Source organism: Rhizophagus irregularis, chromosome 13 (genome assembly GCF_026210795.1).
Source record: "Rhizophagus irregularis chromosome 13, complete sequence".
Taxonomy (NCBI): domain Eukaryota; kingdom Fungi; phylum Glomeromycota; class Glomeromycetes; order Glomerales; family Glomeraceae; genus Rhizophagus; species Rhizophagus irregularis.
In genome coordinates this window covers 4553900-4567369 of record NC_089441.1, presented here as the reverse complement: position 1 = coordinate 4567369, position 13470 = coordinate 4553900, and the positions used below count along the sequence as shown (strand labels likewise).

General features: G+C 26.4%; 6 protein-coding genes across 6 annotated transcripts; 3 read left to right on the top strand and 3 right to left on the bottom strand.

Annotated features, from left to right (window-relative positions):
- Positions 1 to 476: 476 nt before the first annotated feature.
- Positions 477 to 2616, bottom strand: OCT59_005615 (uncharacterized protein). The gene is made up of 4 exons (XM_025322625.2): positions 2452 to 2616; positions 2001 to 2354; positions 1724 to 1920; positions 477 to 1649 (listed from the first exon to the last, which is right to left on the bottom strand). Exons 1-4 carry the CDS (start codon positions 2548 to 2550, stop codon positions 1223 to 1225), a joined length of 1077 nt encoding a protein of 358 aa, XP_025165829.1. The 5' UTR covers positions 2551 to 2616; the 3' UTR covers positions 477 to 1222.
- A 117-nt stretch (positions 2617 to 2733) lies between these two features.
- OCT59_005614 (uncharacterized protein) lies at positions 2734 to 4392 on the top strand. The gene is made up of 4 exons (XM_025322624.2): positions 2734 to 3025; positions 3104 to 3478; positions 3552 to 3864; positions 3950 to 4392. The coding sequence occupies exons 1-4, from the start codon at positions 2927 to 2929 to the stop codon at positions 4282 to 4284; spliced, it is 1122 nt and encodes a 373-aa protein (XP_025165828.1). The 5' UTR covers positions 2734 to 2926; the 3' UTR covers positions 4285 to 4392.
- Positions 4393 to 4707: 315 nt separating this feature from the next.
- OCT59_005613 (Protein phosphatase methylesterase 1) lies at positions 4708 to 6727 on the top strand (the record flags this gene model as incomplete). Its single annotated transcript, XM_025322623.2, has 8 exons — positions 4708 to 4791; positions 4858 to 5004; positions 5085 to 5152; positions 5231 to 5304; positions 5393 to 5472; positions 5584 to 5701; positions 5778 to 5869; positions 5958 to 6727. The coding sequence occupies 8 exons, from the start codon at positions 4708 to 4710 to the stop codon at positions 6219 to 6221; spliced, it is 927 nt and encodes a 308-aa protein (XP_025165827.1). The 3' UTR covers positions 6222 to 6727.
- Positions 6728 to 6815: 88 nt separating this feature from the next.
- Positions 6816 to 9522, bottom strand: OCT59_005612 (uncharacterized protein; the record flags this gene model as incomplete). Its single annotated transcript, XM_066138460.1, has 2 exons — positions 6816 to 8663; positions 8930 to 9522. 2 exons carry the CDS (start codon positions 9520 to 9522, stop codon positions 6983 to 6985), a joined length of 2274 nt encoding a protein of 757 aa, XP_065997587.1. The 3' UTR covers positions 6816 to 6982.
- Positions 9523 to 10699: 1177 nt separating this feature from the next.
- OCT59_005611 (uncharacterized protein) lies at positions 10700 to 12189 on the bottom strand (the record flags this gene model as incomplete). Its single annotated transcript, XM_066138459.1, has 5 exons — positions 10700 to 10781; positions 11428 to 11632; positions 11738 to 11835; positions 11926 to 12055; positions 12153 to 12189. The coding sequence occupies 5 exons, from the start codon at positions 12187 to 12189 to the stop codon at positions 10700 to 10702; spliced, it is 552 nt and encodes a 183-aa protein (XP_065997586.1).
- A 67-nt stretch (positions 12190 to 12256) lies between these two features.
- On the top strand, positions 12257 to 13450 carry OCT59_005610 (uncharacterized protein; the record flags this gene model as incomplete). Its single annotated transcript, XM_025334214.2, has 5 exons — positions 12257 to 12294; positions 12483 to 12537; positions 12601 to 13099; positions 13169 to 13236; positions 13319 to 13450. 5 exons carry the CDS (start codon positions 12257 to 12259, stop codon positions 13448 to 13450), a joined length of 792 nt encoding a protein of 263 aa, XP_025165824.2.
- Positions 13451 to 13470: the final 20 nt, after the last annotated feature.

The window sequence follows — 13470 nt, the reverse complement described above, 5'->3', positions numbered from 1 at the left end:
TGTGGAAGTCGTCTCGCCAGCGAGCGTTATTTAAATTCCTTGGACGTGGTCTTGAAAAAGAAATAATTTTTTTTTGTCGGATATAATAAACCTTAAATTATTTTAATTCAAATAATCAGTATCTATTTTATTTAAAGTGTTAGGAAATAGAATGTTTGTAAACGTTGCGCAGCAAAATTTTCAAGGGTTCAAATTACTAAATTATTAGGTGGAATTTTTCAGGGGTTGATAATTTACTGTATTAACATTTGTAGCATAATGTAGGCTAAATTTTTAACAATCCTGGTAGCCGTGACAGGAGGTACTTTAATTCGGAACTGAGATATTGTACATATTGTACAATATAAGGAATATAATGTTTCTATATTTATAATATAATGTTTCTATATTAATATAATTAAAACTTCACAATACAATTATAAAAAATTAAAAATTATCCTTAAACTCTTCTTACTAATTAAAATACAATTTATATATACTAATAAAATTCTAATTTATAGATTACTAATATATATATTTATACAATTGAAATGAATTTAATTAAAAAAAATATTTGATTTATTCTTAAATATAGATAAAATATAAATACATTTTAATAATTCTAAAATTATTTTTAATGTATTTCAAAAATGTGGAATTTTATATAAAGTTTTTATGTATAATAAATTTTAGAATACTTATAGCAGTATTTAAGAGAAGTTATATGAATTATATTAAATTCAAATAAAAATAAGAATATGAATGAAAAATTTCACGATTTATTAAAAAAAAAATTCAATTGGATTATAAGTAAAGAATTATATAACAAAATTGATTTCATAGTGAAATCTGATAATAATAAAGGAATTTGAATCAATACTAGATGCCAAATTGATGAAAACTTAATGCTATATTTACAAAAAATTGGCAATGTACAGCACATTTTTTATTTCGTATATAAATTATTAATATCTGCTACTACAAATAAAATTCTCTCAAATTTATATTATGAAGAAGCAGATCAGGTGATACCAATATAAAACAAATGGCATCTCAATGAGACGAAACAAATGAACTAAATATAAAATATAATGCAAAAAAATTCTTTTATTTAATAAACAAGTTTATTCTTTAGTGAAAGATACATCACTATAAGAAAAATCATACACAATAGCAGTTAAATTCATAAAATTCGCTATAAATATTTCTATTAGATAAGCAATCTTCACATAACTTATGTAATCTACCCAAATAAAGCACATTGACCAATACTATATTCAATTGGGTCATAATCTTCGGCATTACCCCTACTTAATTTACCAATCTGAATGACCTGCCACATTCCTTGTCCAACTCTTGATACACAACACATAATTACAGCTTGAGATTCAGCAGCTTGTTCTAATTGATAAGAACATAAAGGTTTATCAGGTTGAGTTTCATCTATCAACTTAAAACTAGGAGTTTTAAAATGACCGATAGTAGGAGATTTAAACGAACTCAAAACGAAATATAATTGGGTTACTTCAGCTGGTAATTGATCTAATTTCGCCGTGATACGTTGGTGACCTCTTTTATTTGCATTATCCATCAAATCGCCTGAATGTTTCATATGTGGAAATGATGGATAAAATACTGATGCATAATCATATTTTCTAAAAAATACTTCACTAAAATAATAAAACAAAATTAATTCAAGGGAGAGTTCATTTTGTTTTTTTTAAAAAAAAATTCTAATATTTACCCCACGTAAAGTAAACAAGTTCCATCCAAATAATCTTGAGTTCCATTTGCGGGATAACCCCAAAATAAATCAAAGGTTAAATTCTTAATGGATTCTGCACGTGTAATATTATAAAGTACAACAATCAATTGAATATGACTTCCTGGTCCAATATTAAGATCCTGTAATGTATTAGGCACACCTCCAGCTTTTCGATCCTGAAATTTATAATGAAATGAATTTAAATTAATTGAAAACAATTTGCATCTCACATCAAATAAATAATTTTATAAATTACCTGCAATTCAGCACCATTAAAAATTAATTTTTGTTTACCTTCATCAACATTTAATTTTTTTCTAATTTCTTGTCTTAATACAGGAATATTTTTAATTTGATTGTATTGAAAAGTACACTTTTGCCCATTTAATAATACAACATAAATTTCTCCCTTAATATTTCCATCCGCTGCATTAGTATTTTGTGTTAGTTTTACTTTTCCAATGCTATCTACATCAATTTTAAATGGCGCCTTATCCCATGCTAATGTTAATAACTTTAATTCCTCTGCAGTTATTTTCTCCGGACATTCGGGACATTTACGAGATTTTTGATTATTTGTATTTGTTAAATCTAAATTTTTTACCAAACACTATTTATTATTGTTGTAGAAATGATTGAAAGTAATTAGTAGGAAAGAAAGAATTGTGTTTTAGGAAATAAAATTAAATATAAATCTTGAGACTTACTCTTAGGCAATAAGAAGGAATATGATTACAACGTTCTGTAACCGTCGTTGGTGGAAACTCCTTAGAGAGTTTATCACCTTTGCACTGAGAACACTTCATATTATAGCAGTTCGATTTTTGTAATGTGTAATAAGTAAAATAATAAACGGAAATTCTTATTGATATACTGATATACTGATGATATTCGTAACAATAAAAATAAGGTATCGTGTCACGATAGATTTTACTTCAACATCCGTATGAACCCTATTTATAAGGTTAAAATCCTTTTTTTTTTGAAAAGCATATTTTATGACACAAAATACCGAAATTGTATAAACATTGACCATTTATTGCCCTGTTAAATAACCTGATTTAGTAGGCTATAAAAGATTCCCAGCCTGAGTTTTTTTTCGTAAATGAACTCCTTTGAACGCGGCTTCTAATTTTCAAAAAAACTAAACAATATTTTTATTATTATCTTTTTCAAAAAAACATGAAGTGTTCAAATTGTAAAGTTGATAAATTATCACGAGAATTTCCAACTGATACCATTAGTCAAAGGTGCAACCATATTTCTAGTTTTTGTTTAAAGGTAAGTTTGATTTGTTATACCTTCTTAAGCATAATTCACACTAAGGTCTAATCTTTTTCTTCATTTTTGGATCAAAAGTGTGTAATAAACCATATAAATGCTAAGACAGGAAACAAACAAACTGTAGTAAAACAATGTCCAGAATGTAAAATGAATCTTGAGGCAAAGGAAATTAAGGATTTAAATGTAGCATGGGAAAAAGCATCATTTAGAATTGACGTAGATAACATTTCACAATCACATTCACAAATAAATCCAGCACGAAATGGTGAAGTTGATGGACATGGTAATGCTACTACAGGAGACTTTTATGTAGTATTATTGAATGGTACAAAATTGAAATTTAGGCTAGAACATATTAGAAGCGTTGGAGCTCTAAAAGAAGCTATTAAAGCTCAAACTAAAGTTGAAACTAATAAACAAAAATTAATTCATAAAGGCGTTGAGCTACAAGTAAGTTTGGAAGTTCTTTTAAACATTTTAAAAAAATAAAATTTTCTAAGAATTCCACCTTATTATATTCTAGACTTACACAAATCAAGGAAGAGTTCAAATTCAATTATCAGAATACAACATAGTAGCAGAAAGTCACATACAACTTATTGTATTATTATACTCTATATCGAAAGAATTATCCATTAATGCTTTAACTTTCGATTTATTTTGGGGTTATCCTGCAACTGGATGTGATTATCTAGATGGTACTTGTATGCTTTATACGGGTACAGGAAATAATGCTGGTCAACTTTGGCGTCGCTTCGATTATCAATCAACAAGTTTCCATGATATTCCTAATATGGCACATTCCGGTGATGTTATGGATCACAGCAACAGAAGAGGTGCGTATATTTTATTTTATCTATATTTTATTTTATTTTATTTTTTTTTTAAAAAAAAAATTTAATTCTTATTCTCGATCCTTAGGACATCATCGTATAACGGCAAATTTAGCATCATTACCACAAACTGTAACAAAATTATATTTTATTTTAAGTTCATGGAATGCACCAAATATAGGCCATTTTCCAAATCCATCATTTAAAATGTTTGATCCTTCAAAACCTGATATACAATTATGTTCTTATACTATACAATCTGCTGCTTCTTCACAAGCTGTTATAATGTGTGTTGCTGCAAAAAATGGTTATGATGGTAACTGGAATGTATTTGAAGTTGGTAAGTTGTCTGCCGGTAATGCAAAAAATTATGCTCCAATTGAAACAACTATTGGTAATATGGATCAATTTTTTGGAATTTAATTTGAAGGAAAGAACTTTATAAGGAAGCTTATTTTGTTAACGTGTTTTAATTAAATATAATCATAAATAAAGTGAATATTTATATTCAATTCAAGTTAGCCAATGACTAAAAGTACAGTTTTACATTCAGGCTGAAGAATTAACTATTCTTCGATATAAACTTCGCCGAAAATATAACTAATTACGTACAATGGAGCGAAAAACTAGATCTTGTGTTACAATTCTTACGTGTTAATGTAGATCTTACCATTTGTCATCATCATAATTATCCAATCATGATTTAAATTATCACCCCTAAAATGTTAATTAAAAAAGTAAACAAACTTTTTGGGGTTTGATCATATTCGATTTTCTTTTTTTTTTTTAAAAAAAAAAATAGTAATTCTACCGAAAATATCTTTATTTTATATTGTTGTAATAAAAATGGCCGGACCAGATGAATGGTTAGCTACTATACGGAAATGCCAGTATTTGCCCGAATCTGACATGAAAAAACTGTGTGAAATGGTAAGCTTAGTAATTTCCTACTTTCTACTCTCTTTTCTTAAGACTTAACGACTTTCTTATTAATAGGTTAAAGAATTGTTAATGGAGGAATCAAATATACAACCCGTACATACACCTGTAACGGTATGCGGAGATATTCATGGACAGTTTTACGATTTATTAGAATTGTTCCATGTTGGAGGAGAAATTCCCGATACTCATTATATATTTATGGTAATTACCAAAATATAGTAATTGAACCTTCTTTATGCAAATTTTTGGATAATAATTTTTTTTTTAAAAAAAAATTTTAGGGTGACTTTGTTGACAGAGGTTACTATAGTTTAGAAACATTTACTTTATTGATGGTATTGAAAGCAAGGTTTTGTGTAATAATATTTTAATCGAACAATTTATTGAATAGTTGTTAGTTCTAAATAATTTTTTTATATACGCATAGATATCCAGACAAAATTACACTTTTGAGAGGTAATCATGAAAGTAGACAAATCACACAAGTGTATGGATTTTATGGTAAGTCATTTTACAAAGAATAATACATATTAATTGTTATTTTGAATTTATATCAAAATAACCTTTTCTCCAAAAAAAAACTCAAAAGACGAGTGTCAATCAAAATACGGAAATCCAAACGTTTGGAAATATTGTTGTCAAGTGTTTGATTATTTAACATTAGCAGCTGTAAGTTTATTTTATAAATTATGTTATATTATTTATTACTTTTTTTTTTATTTTGTTATTGCTATATTAAATAATATCTTATTTTATTTAAAATAATAATAAAAATTTTAGATTGTAGATGGTCGTGTTTTATGTGTTCATGGTGGATTATCACCCGAAGTTAGGACACTAGACCAAATAAGAACGATACCTAGAGCTCAAGAAATTCCTCATGAGGGTGCTTTTTGTGGTATGAATGTAATTATAAACAACGATATATAGCAAGAATTTAAAAAAAAAATTTTTAAACAAAATTTTTATTTTAGATTTGATGTGGTCTGATCCCGAAGATATTGAAACATGGGCTGTAAGTCCTAGAGGTGCTGGCTGGTTATTTGGAGCTAAAGTAACGAATGAGGTAGTGACATGTACTATATATATTATTTTGAAATAATATTGTTTAAAATTTATTAATAATTTATTCTTTTATAAAAAAAACCAATTAGTTTAATCATGTCAATGCTCTAAGTTTAATAGCTAGAGCACATCAATTAGTGCAAGAAGGATATAAATATATGTTTCCTGATGATAATTTAGTGACGGTATGGTCTGCACCAAATTATTGTTATAGATGTGGCAATGTAGCGTCAATTATGCAAATTAATGAAAATTTACAAATTGATGAGAGTAGTTTTAAAATTTTTAATGCTGTACCTGACCAAGAAAGATCTATTCCTGCTAGAGCTGGTGTTGGACAATACTTTTTATAAATGATATAAATGATACAATTTGGAAAAGATGCTGGATAATCGTTAAAAAAATAGGAGACAATGATATAATTTGGGAAATGAAGCCGGATAATCGTTAAAATAGGAGACAATGATATAATTTGGAAAAGAAACTGGATAATCGTTAAAAATAGGAGACAATGATATATTTAGGAATGAAGCTGGATAATCGTTAAAATACGAGACAATGATATAATTTGGAAAAGAGAGGCGGATAATAATTAAAAATAGGAGACAGGAGAAGAAAAAATCAATTATATACATTATATAACAAAAATCATTATGTATGTAATAAGTGAACAAGTTATCAAGTTTAAACTTATAGTATATATAATTTTAAATTAGTTAATTTCTCTCTCTTTTTTTTTAATTTCAAAACAAAATAGAAAAAATTTTTTAATTAAAAAAATAAATAATAATTTTGAATTTTTTTTTATTATTAATTTATTAATTAATAAATGAAAAAATAATAATATACAGAATTGCATATAAACGAAATCAATTATATATACTGTATATGGCAAAAAAACAATTATATAAAATATAACTAAAAAAAAAAGCAATAATACAATGATATCAATTAAATCTTAATAATTTAACTTTCATAGTTTTCATTTTATTATTATTCTGGATCAAATAAATATGTATATATATATATATTTTTTAATGGAAACTAGTTATTAAACAAGATAAAAGAACTTTTCTTAAATAATTTTCGCATTTTCGCAATATCATTTTAAACTTCAAATATTATCAATAATTTTCGTGCTCGTACCATTCATCATAGGCTTAACTTCACCATTAGTATTAGCAGCAACAGATGCTTTGCCATCATTTTCTTTTTGTCTTAAAATTATAGCTTTTAGCCACATCATAACAGAATCAGCACGTTGAGTATGTAAAGGGTATTGCCTTGGACCTGAACTACCATTACTATTATTTGAATAAGAACTATTCGAAGCTGAAATAGAAGAACCAGAATTATGAGAATGGTGATGAACATGATGATTATTATGTTCTTTTGAAGATGAATGATTTCCGGGTGCAAGAGGACAACAAGGATGATGTCTTTGACCATCAATACCTATAACAGGTGTAATATTATTATTATTATTTCCTTGTTTCAAATTTTTTGATCTTTTTCCAATTTTTACAAATTTTTTTCCTTCATTCACTTCCTTTTCTTCTTCTGCTGCAGCTAAAAGCATCCTATGATGATGATGATGATGTTTAACCCATTCACGTTCTTTTTCTTCTCTTTCTTTTTCTTTTTGTTTAACTACTTCTATTAATTCTCTTAATTTTTCATGTTGTGATAAACTAATAGATTTCTTAATTCTTTCCAAAACTTCCATATAGTCCGCTTGTGCCATTGACCTGGCTGGAAGAAAAACTGGATATCCATCAATACATTCATGCATTTCAGAAGTACGTGAATGCCACATAGCCCCAGTATGAATATCACCAATAAGTACATAATTGATCGCTATAGCATACCAAGCTTCAATAAGTAACGGATGATAAGTAGCAAAAGTGTGAGTTTGTTGAAATCCATGAAAATTATGAGGATGGTGGTGGTGATGATGATGATGATGATGATGGTGATGGTGATGATGATGGTCTTTAGGAAAAGTTGAAATAGCTGTAGAGGAACTATTTCCGTTATCAGATGATACCCCAGTAACTTTTTCAGTAAATTTTCTTGTTCTTTCAAAAAACTTTGTATTAGGCTGGTGATCATTATGACCATTTGAAGAAGAAGAAGAACAACAACCATTATCTTCTTTTTCTTTAAACGACCTAGCAGGGGAAGAATCCCTTGAGGTTACAGGTGTACTACCTTTTGAAGCAGTTTCATCATTCATAGGTGAAAAAGGTGGTAATGAGTTAGGATAAAAACTAAGAAAATGAGTATAATTTCTCACCGAACGTTTTGCCAAATTCTGTACTTGATTCATTATTGGCAAAAGTTCCTTTCTGTATTCTTCTAATTTCGAATAAGATCCATGATTAGAAGCTGTACCTTTTTTAACAGCCACTAATCTTAATTCACTACCTTCACCCTCTTTTCTTTCAACTCCATCAACTTTTTGAATTGCTTTATCTATTAGACTAATAGCATATTGTAAATAACAAGCAGCACGTAAAAAATATAATTGACTTTCGGTTCCTGTACATTCGTCATCATCATTTCCATGATGATTATGAAGAGGTAAAGTAGATTTTTTTCCAAGTAAAACATTATTTACACGTTTTCGATGTTTTACATGTGCCAAAGCCATTTTAAAATCACGGAGAGCACCAGTAAATTCCTCTTTAAAACATTTAACAACACCACGAGTTCTATAAAACTCTGGTATTGTTGGAGATGTTGAAATGATTTGATCAAGTACGTCAGTGGACGTAGATTGTGATAGCATTCTACTTATATAATGGGTGGATAAAAAGTTGTGAAAATATTAGGTTGGAGCCAAAATTATTATTATTATTATTATTTTATTAATTTTTAATTAACGGGAATGAGATATCCTCCGTATCGAGATTAATATTATCTATAGTACCACCACAACAAATCAGTTGCCGCACACCAATCAATTTTCTCATAATTAAAAAACAACAAAAAAAAAAAAAATGATATAAAACAAATAAATAAATAAATAAATAAATAAATAAAATTATATTATATTTACCTTGATGGAATTTTTTCATGAAAAAAATTGACATATAACGCATCCAAATTTGTAGGATTCTTCTTTAATACTTTACTAGCAACTTCATCAATTGCACTAGCAGATTGCATTGTTACCACAGCTGTAGCTATTTCATCAATTCGATAAGCAAGAGCTAACTTATTAACAGCAAGTTCACGCATTCGATGTTGTCGTGTATGAGACATTGAACTTCTAGTTGGACCACCTCCAGTTGTTGAAATTCCTGCAGCTGCACGAACGGATAAATCAGCTGCCTCATCTACTAAACGACGAATTGATATCAAATTACCAAAAATAATTGGATCAATTAATGGAGGAGTTGAAACATTTTCATTATTAATCACATATAAAGATTCAAGAAGTTCTAAAGGAAGTTGAAGCCATGGTCCATGGTAAGAAGAAATATATTTCCAATGTTTATTACGAGATATGGATAAAGAACTTTGACTATTTAAAATATGAGACTGTTGTTGTTGTTGTTGACTTTGATTTTGTTGTTGTGACTGGTGAGAGATTAAAGAAGTATTAATTACTTTATTAACTTTTTTTCCAACCTGGTTTTTTGGCTTCATTTTGGTAACTGTTATTGTATTACTCATTTAAATAAATTTTTTTTTTCCTTTTTGAAATCTTTTCGAATTATATATATAAAAATAAATATTCTTGATAATTTAAAAAAACTTTTCTTGTCGTTACAAATAATAAATTCAAACTCAATGAAATTAAAGGTTAAATCATTTGAATAAAAATTATTTCAAATAACGAGATAACCACATTGAGTTTGAAAATAATGAGAATATTTTTTTTTTTTGTAAAAGTCGATATAAAAAAAAACCAGTGTGTCATATGACATTGTTTATATTTCATGATCATCCAAAACGTCACGAATCACGTATCTTCTGATATTTTGATCTTAAAATGGACACGCAATCCATCATCATCATTTAAACAAAAAAACTGCTCATCTCTATGTAAACGTTTATTATTATGAAGCTTTAGTTAGGAAAAAAAAGTAATACAATGATTTTTGGGATGGACCATTTTTGAATTTAGAATAAAATTTGTTTTAATTCAAGTTTTTTTTATTATAATACAAAGATTTGGTTAAGTCTTATTTTTCTCATTAAGTTAAAAAAGAAAAAACTGTATTATTTTCTGATGATGTAAGGTAATTAAAAATTATTACCTGTTAAAAAAAAAAATTCGAAAATTCTTAATCAAAAAAAAACCAATTGTTTATAATTTCTTGTTTTTTTGAAATTCTAAATAAATTCTAAATAAATTAAAATAAATAAATAAATAAATATTATATGTATATATGTATATATGTATACTTATATGTATATATGATGTATTATGTATATATATATATATATAAAATCAAAGAATAATTCTTTTATTTGAATAAATTTATTTATTTTTTTTTAATATAAATATGTTTATATTTCATTTTAAACAAATTAATATTAGATAATCAAATATTTTGAATTGGAAAGTTTCAGCAATTTTTAGAAATATGATTAAAAAAAAATCTCATTTTTTTTTAATTATAGAACTCTAAAAATAAATTCACATAAAAAACTTGTATTTTAAAGAACTATTTTTTATTTCCGGTTAATATAAATCTAAAAATGATATTATCTAAAAAAGATTCTAATATAAAAAAAAAATTTCTTTATTTATTGTTAATTTCAATAATTTTTAAATGCTAATATAAAAAAAAAAAATTTCTTATAATCATATTTTTTTTTAAGACTCAATGCTACTTTTCCATAATGGATCATTTAAATAATGAATATTTTCAACTCCAATATCCTTATTTATATTTTTACTATAAATTCAAATCCACCATATTAATCAAAGATGATTCAAATAGAAGATATTTCAAATAAAAGATATTTCAAAATCCATTAAATTTCAAATCCATCATATTCCAAATTCATCATATTCCCAAATTCATCACATTTCAAATACAACACATTTCAAATACGAGATATTTCAAGTCCATCATATTTCAAATCCATTAAAATTCAAATCAATCACATTCCAAATTTACCATATTCCAAATCCATATTCCAAATCCATCATATTCCAAATTCCAGTCATATTTCAAATACATTATATTCCAAATTCCAGACATATTTCAAAAAAATCCATATTTAAAATTCATTATATTTAAAATCCATCATATTTCAAATCCGTCATATTCCAAATTCCAGACATATTTCAAAAAAATCCATCATATTTAAAATTCATTATATTTAAAATCCATCATATTCCAAATTCCAGACATATTTCAAAAAAATCCATCATATTTAAAATTTATCATATTTAAAATCCAATCATGTTTAAAATTCATTCAAAATCCATAATATTTCATATTCAAAAAATCATAAAAAAAAAACCAATATAAAAAATCAATATAAAAAATCAATATAAAATTTCAAAAAAAGTAATATACAAAAAGTTTTACTTACATATCATCAGTTGACATTTTAGTTAAACCAATAGCAAGAGCATGTTCTTTACCTTCAGCAAATACTCCAACAATAGTGTTCGCGGGTAAAGCTTCTTCCAATCTTGCACCTTTACTTGTTAATCCTGGACACATAATATTTGCTCCTGATAAAATTCTTTTTGTCGCTCCTTTATCTACTTGTACTCTTGGAAATGCATGAGGATCTATTATTATAAAGCAAGGATTATTTGATTATCATTTTGAACAAATTAAAGTTAATTTTTTTATAAAAAAAATATATTTTTAATAATTAATTAATAATTAATTACATTTATGAAGTAACCTTAAAGTTGGATAATAAGGTCCATCAAAATGTTGAAAAAATAATATTTCATTATTCACTGTTAATAAATTAATATGTTCATGACTAAATAATAATAAAGAAAAAAACAAAATTAGAAAAAATTATTTAGCTTAAAAAAAATAAAAATTTAACGAAACATTTTTTATATCTTACCATTTCACTAAAATCAAAGATGATTTTTTTGGTAACACTTCGTCTATTACTGGTTCTAATCTATTATATTGTTCTAAAATTTTAGAACGAATATTTCTTTGTACTGAAGATTTCACTAAAGATCTAGTTGCTATATCTTCTTTGATGTTAAATCTTTAACAATGAAAGAAACAATCAAGGGTGAAAGAATGGTTAGCAAAACAAGCAAGGGCGAAAAAATGGTTAACAAGCATGCAAAGGCGAAAATAAATGGTTAACAAACATCCAAAGGTGAAAAAAAGAAAACGAGATCGAAAAACATACTTTTTGAACATTGTGGTAAGAGTAAGTTATGAAATTTGAGGAAAAACCGATAAGAAAAATTTTTAGGTAACACAAACTCGATCTTCGATCAAAATAAACATTTACTTGTATTCAAAATTCACTGACTCATTTTATTATTTCATTAATTATTTCGCGAAAATGTAAATAAATAATTTTTAATTTCTTTTATTCTTTCAAAATCTTTGGTTTAAATAAAATTATTTTCTTTTCTTTCCTTTTTTTTTTTTTTTTAGGACACGACGACTTCCAAAGAAAACGACTACTAGAAGTGTAACAAGAGCCGCAAAAGTAAGACTTTCTCTTATGCTATAAATTATTTACCAACTAACTGTTTTTATTAAATTTTTATAGGAAAAAGCTGCTGCAGAAGCTGCTGCTCAAACAGAAGCTGCTTCATTAACTTATGAGATAGAAACTGAAGTTACATATGAAGCAGAAATAACGGATGTTTCCTCACAAATGGAACTTGAACAAGAAGGAGAAGATGTTGATAGTACAAATACTTCAACACAAATGGAAGTAGAAGAACCTGACAATGATAATAATTCTTTACAAATGGATCTTGATACTTCCATTACTTTTGAACAACCACCCTTAACAACACAAAATATGTCCAATATAGCTATTGATTCCGAAGCTTCAACTACTTTTACCCCTACTCCTTCTAATACTTCTTCTTCATCAGAAACATTTTCACCTTTTGGAAGCAGTTTTCCTACTCCAACTAATTTACACCTTGTAAGAAAACCTTTTAAGAACCCACATTATAAAACTCCAAAAAAATTCAAAACCCTTAAACAAATTTTAGCTGCTGAAAGAAACTTAAATACTCCTTTAGATGTACCAACTTGTAAGTGTTTTTATATTATAACTGATATGTTAAATTTCTTTTTGTACTTAATAATTAATTTTATTTTAGATTCGAATATAGAAGCACCACCTTCAATTAGACCTCAAAAGAAATATTGCGACATTACAGGATTAGAGGTAAAAATTTTTTTTTTTATTAAGTTTATCATAGGTTACAGTTATTTTCTGAATATAAACATATTGTCTTTTTATTATATAGGCTAAATATACGGATCCAAAAACGCGTCTTCGATATCATTCTGCCGAAGTTTATAAAGAAATTAAACAATTGGCACCCGGTGTTATTCAAGATTATCTTGGATTAAGACATGCTGCAGTCGTATTAAGATAATCATTATTTAATTTAGATTC